The sequence below is a fragment of the Populus euphratica genome, unplaced genomic scaffold (assembly GCF_000495115.2).
Source record: "Populus euphratica unplaced genomic scaffold, PopEup_1.0 scaffold34.1, whole genome shotgun sequence".
In the NCBI taxonomy this organism is placed as follows: Eukaryota; Viridiplantae; Streptophyta; class Magnoliopsida; order Malpighiales; family Salicaceae; genus Populus; species Populus euphratica.
Window position 1 is genome coordinate 597318 of NW_011499883.1, and position 6150 is coordinate 603467.

The 6150-nt window shown below is 31.7% G+C and overlaps 1 protein-coding gene across 1 annotated transcript; it reads right to left on the minus strand.

The window, feature by feature from the left end:
* Positions 1 to 2759: 2759 nt before the first annotated feature.
* On the minus strand, positions 2760 to 5590 carry LOC105129781 (uncharacterized). The gene is made up of 3 exons (XM_011031988.1): positions 5060 to 5590; positions 4892 to 4957; positions 2760 to 3278 (listed from the first exon to the last, which is right to left on the minus strand). The coding sequence occupies exons 1-3, from the start codon at positions 5423 to 5425 to the stop codon at positions 3123 to 3125; spliced, it is 588 nt and encodes a 195-aa protein (XP_011030290.1). The 5' UTR covers positions 5426 to 5590; the 3' UTR covers positions 2760 to 3122.
* Between the last annotated feature and the right edge of the window lie 560 nt (positions 5591 to 6150).

The window sequence follows — 6150 nt, forward strand, 5'->3', positions numbered from 1 at the left end:
AGCAATAAAAGAGAAGTTGGAATCTATCTTGCAGCACATAATACTATTCAATGTTCAGCCCATATCTCAAGTTCTAGAAGTCTAAATGAGCTCATTCTTATTTTGTTGGAAAGCTGAGACAAGAAGATAATGATTGTCACCAAGTCAATAGGTGGCCACCCACTCTATAATTAATTATCAAATTAATAGTTCTGAATTTTAGCTTATAAAAGGAGGTATTTGCCATATATTTAGACATCTTAGTGTTCAGATCAAGATCACTATTTCTCTTTGTATTTTGTAATCTTCAATTTTTATTTTATGCTATATTAATCTCTTGTTTATGCTTTTCATTTTATTTATTATACTTAGTTAACTTATATCATGTTTATGTTTTTATATTGTTCATTTATGTTTTTCTTCTTCATGATGTTTAACTAAGTTAATTTTTTAAGATGAAAAGGGTATACTAATAGTGTAAGAATGAATATAATATAAACTCAACATAGATTTTAATGTTTGATACTAACATGTTTTGTATTTGTTATCTTTCTCATTCTTAATATCTTACTTGTTAAATGGTTAATCTAGATTTGTGTTGTATAACCTTTAGTATAATAAATACTTGACACTCCATAGCTTACTTTATAGTATAACTAATATTTGTGTTATGAAAGAAACTTGATTTGTTGTTAACATAAGTTATCACTATGAATACATGACCACATTTACAAGTATTAGCATTACTCAAATAAGATACTTAATATAATCATGTTAATAATTTATAATTTGATTGGAACCTCTTTACTTAATATAATCATTTTAATAATTTATAATTTGATTGGAACCTCTTTTATGTGTGGTTTCCAGTTAAGTAATAAAAGAAGTTTATATTATACTTATTTGAAATACTATTAATGAATCATCTAACCTTGACAATTGTTTTATCTTTATTTAATCCTTACATCAATATCTCATCTCAAAAGTTCTCTTTAAATCCTTTCCATTTATTATTTATAATTTTATATAGTTAACATCCATGTGGTTTGATCTCGATCTCGATCTCGACGGATTATTTATTACTTCGACATTCCTGCACTTGGGATAAGATATCAATCTTTTGATCATATCAATAAACGAGAGGTCTCCTCGGTGTAATAGCACTACCCTTATTGGGTTTCCCTTATATCTCCTTTACCAATTAAAAAATTTTCTAAATATGGATGTAGACATGAATCATTCACCTTTACCCTTTATAAATTCTTTCAAATACAGGTGTCAACATGGGTTCCCCCAAGCCACTTTTCAATGGATGGATCAAAAGTCTCCCTAATGAAATAGCATAACCCTCTTTAAGTTTCCCTTCACCCCTTGAAATTTTTTTTAAGTACAGGCATTGATATGGGTCCATCCTCTTTACCCCTTGTAAGTTTTTCTAAGTTTAGGCATCAACAAGGATTTTCTTATTAGGTTTCCCTCTTCCCATTAGGAATTTTTCTAAATATAGGCATTGACATGGATCCATTCCCTCTACCCATTATAAATTTTTTAAAATACATGCAACAACATGGACACATCTCCTCCGCCTCTTAAAAATATTTCTAAGTATAGGTTCTTCTTTCATGGTTTTCTCTATCATTAGAAAAAATTTCTCAGTATGGGTTCTGTTATGGTTCCCCTCTACTTGTTTAGAAATTCTTTCTTAACCATGATATATGCCCCTACAAACGATCTCTCTTTTATATCACTTGAGGCTTCCATTCCTTTTCTCATACAAAAAAATTCGACAAACTCATTATACCAAGTATTTTTACAAAGTTTTTGTGTTTAAATATCACAAAAAATTGAGAGGCTACTGATAAATTCAAATTTAATATACCTAAAAAATACATTTAAAGCCTAAAAACTCACGGTTTTAACATACTTGAGCTTACTGCTTATAAGATTAGCCTTAGAAAAAAACTCAATCCTTATAAGCTCAGCTTTGGAGAAGAGCCTAACCTCCATAGGCTTGATCTTGGAAAAAACTCAGACCCTATGGGCTCAACCTTAGATACTTAGTTTTCATGGGCTTAGCATAAGAGAAAAGCCCAATATTATAAGTTTGGCTTGGAAAAAAAGCTCAACCCTATAAATTCAACCTCAGAAAAGAGCTCATTATATAAGAATTCTTTATCTACCATAAAAGACCTTTTTATTGACCTAATACATTTTAAATCTTACTCTCCCCATATCTCTAGATGTATAAAAGTCCCCTACATATTTTATTTTTATCAAATGAATATTGTTATATAAGAGATAATGTATAAAGATCTTGTAAGAAGTAACCATATTTATATCAACATTAATATTATCTAAGTAATATTTATTCTTAAATAATATTATCAAAAAAGGAGAAAAATAAACAACGTTATTCAAGCAATATGACAAGTTTTAGATTCAACAAGTTTCAAGTAGAAGTTATATATAACCCACCCTTAAACCACCTAGACAAAGAATTTTCAAACTTCATTATCTATTAAATACATATTTTTAAAACAACACTTTCTAAAATTAGAAATATTATTTAACTTTCTCCAAAAACATATTTAATCAAATATCTAAAAGTCTTTAAATCTACCCAAAAAAAAAACCCCTTTTACAAGTACCAATAATTAACCACTCAACTTGATTTACAAGCACTAAGCCACCTTAATTAAAAAAATAAATCAAATTATTAAAACCAAAAGATTATCCAATTATTTAATATATAAACACTTGCTTGAATTTTTTGGTTCCTCATCAATAACTCAAATATTTTTATCATTTATATTAATCAGCACATGCTAGCGTTTACATTGTGAACATATAAAAGGGGTGATTGCCCCTTACATTCATATTCAATCTCTTTCTTTAGTTGTTTTCTACTGCTCTACCAGTATCTATCTACACGGAAACACTGATCTGGATTCTGGGTCTATACGGAGGAAGTCGTCCTCACAAGAGTAGATTATTTCCACTGCAGCAATGGTTATTTTGATGTCTGAAACCTTCAGATGAAAGCTTTTCATCGTCCTTGATTTGGGAAGTTCGATTACAAGGATGCTTTTATTCTTCATGAATGGGAAAAATACAATTGCATTTCCAACTCTAAGAACAAAAAATTAAGCTGCTGGCTGTGTGCCAGTCCATGCACGATGGTCATCATCAAGTTCATTTATTCTAAGATTACGCCTTTCTTGCAAATAGGTTACCCCAGACCATATACCTCGTATAAGTAAGATACTTACAAACACCATGCTTCCAAGGGTGCAAACCACCTGCATTTCAAACACCAACACGGAAAGGTGAATGACATTATACAACAACTATCCAGGCACTAGTCCATCTTAAATTTTATAAAGTCCAATTAAATGATTCCAACCAGCATGGTTGCATTTTCAGAGACTACCGATTGTTTTGGGGAGGAAGGCAGGGGAGCTGCAATCATCCACAACTAGAACTTAGAAATGAATGCCCACAAATCAGCACTGCTGTATCCATCATAGAATATTATGACACAGTTTACTTACAGCAATATTTGCATGTACATGAACTCAAGGCTGGACTGGATAAGTCTAACTGACCATACTCAACATTAACCCAAGCCATTAATTGTGGTACTTTGCTTGATTAATCAATGAGATTCATTTTAAAGCATAATTCAATAATGATGGTAGAAACTCTTGGTTCCTTTACAATTCAAAATTTCAAAACCTCAAGCTTGGTTCAGATTAGTTCAAGAAGTTGCAACAACATGAGAAACTGCCAGAAGGGCGTGCATTATCAGGACATAGAACAGCAAACATCCAATGGCGTAGAGTGAGACAAACACCAATAACTATAAATATTGGGCAATTTCAACAATTCAACTAATCCATTTTCAATGATTTTGGGAATAAATATATCCAGGACATACACAGCTGCAAAGGACATGCACACTGAAGTAGAATAACAAACAATTGAATCATTCTACTTGGAGCTCAAACTGGAAGATCGTTTATCATTAATATCCAAAGGATGTTATAACCAACATTATTGGGTGGATATGTGCCTGTTGAGCATGCATTGCCAACACTTGGGTCAATGACTTTGCCTATCTGACACGTACAGAAACACAAAATAAAAACAGCAAGCTGGAAAGACAGAATTGAAACCGAATAGAGTTGTCATACAGAATCCTAATTTATAATTGTATTATTGAATGTCTTTTCAAGTAGTCTACCTCTTTAAAAGACAACTCCTTAAATAAACTCAAAAGCTTACCTAAACAAACTAGAAAACCTGAAAATAAAGGAAAACCAATAAAAGTACCAAATAAACTAGGAAAAATAAAATTATTGAGAAAAATATTTCATTTCCTAAACTAAATAGGAAAAAATAAAATAACTGAAAAAACAAAAAATAAAATTCTAAAAGCATTGTGCATCGCTATCTCTCCCTTTTGTTGTCTTGTCATTAATTCTAGATACTTTGGCACCTCTTGACTCCAAGGTATCCCTCCATGTTTCCAACTCACATTCAACATATATTCAGCTTCATCATTGCACTTAAATATCCACATTAGATTCTACAAAGCTTACTCTAAACACACACTGGAGCAAATACTGTGCTTAATAGCATAAGAAACTAATTATAGATTCTGACAGGACAACAGCAACTGAAGTTCACCATTATAATGTTTTCAATAAGCATTTGGTTGCTCTAAAGTTAATAACAAAGGCATGTTCCAAATCAAATATCAGGTTAGATATTTGATGAGTTGTACATATATGGCATTAAATAAAACTTAATATCAGCGATTATAACAATTGGAATTGAAAACCACACCAACAAGTAACGTTGATAAATTAAAAGGTAATAATAGTAAATGATCTACAATTACTAGCATTACCTCAAGGAAAGCTTTCAGAACCCACAAAAACGCCAGCAATAAAACTCCATTCACTGAAAATTCCACCTAAAAATCCACAAAACGCGCAAATTAATCCAATAAAGAAAAAATAACTCCCCTTCATTTTCATCATCTAATTCAAGAACAGGACCGGTTAACAGTGATTACCAATTTAGTAGATATAGGAACAGGCAAAACCGACCGGACGGCCTTTCTAGCACGTTTCGATACCTTCTTGAACACATTTGAAATGAACCTAATTAGCAGATCCAAACTCCTATCCTCCTCCTCTGCTTCATCGTCATCACCGTCGTCCTCGTGATCATCGGCGAAATCAGAGTTGATCGACCTGCTCCAATTTCGAGGATCATCTAAATTGGAGGTTCTTCTTGAAGCTTGAAGAAGAGAATTAGGTGATTTAGAAGAGTGAAAACGGAGAACAAGTTTTGGATGAGAAGGGAAAGTGCGACGGTTTTGGTGTGTTTTTGGAGAGAAAGGAGAGAGAGATAAGGTGTGGGTGACAGTAAATGACATAGCTGTGAGTTAAAGATTAGACATATTTTTTCAGCTACAAGGCATGGATGGATGTTTGAAAGAGTTGGTTGCAGAGAGAGACAAGAAAGGTATCAGTGACTCTGAGTCCATGACGGCTCGGTCCAGAGGATTGAGATTACAGTCAAGTAACGGTAAAAGTGAAGGGATTGTTCCAGGCCCAGCAACTGCTCCGCATAGATGCCGCGTGGAAGTTCCCTGTAACTTTTTTTTTGGCTCATTGTTGATGTTTTTTTTTTTTCTTTTTTAACAGAAGGGAATGTTTTTGCTCAAAATCATGGTTTGTCGGTTAATTCATGTAAAACATGGAAAATAATTTATATGAAAAATGTAGCGTAAAAAATAATAAAATGTGAAAGCTTCCGTTTATTATTTTTCATTGTTTGATTATATTAATGAAAATTTATATATATATATATAGTGGCGGAGGGGGTGAGCAAATGTTTTTCCCAGTCTTTTTTTATAAATATTTATAATTTTAGTAAAAATAACTGAAACTTTAATTTTTTTAAATAATTTCTTTAATTTCACCCCATAATTTTATATGTATATATATATATATATAAGAAAAGAATCAATTAATGTGGTGACCCGCGATAGAACAAAAAATATAGTTTTATAAATATTTAAAATCTTTTAAGTGCCGTTTGTTTTACGTTTCAAACTAAAAATATTATTTTAGTGTAGAGAAATGAGCCCTGAGTTGT

Coding starts and splice junctions, on each gene's coding strand:
- LOC105129781 (XM_011031988.1), bottom strand. CDS start 5,425: ATGTCATTTACTGTCACCCACACCTTATCTCTCTCTCCTTTCTCTCCA. Junction 4,958..5,059: donor TTCCTATATCTACTAAATTG/GTAATCACTGTT, acceptor GTGGATTTTTAG/GTGGAATTTTCAGTGAATGG. Junction 3,279..4,891: donor TTCTGAAAGCTTTCCTTGAG/GTAATGCTAGTA, acceptor TTTGAAATGCAG/GTGGTTTGCACCCTTGGAAG.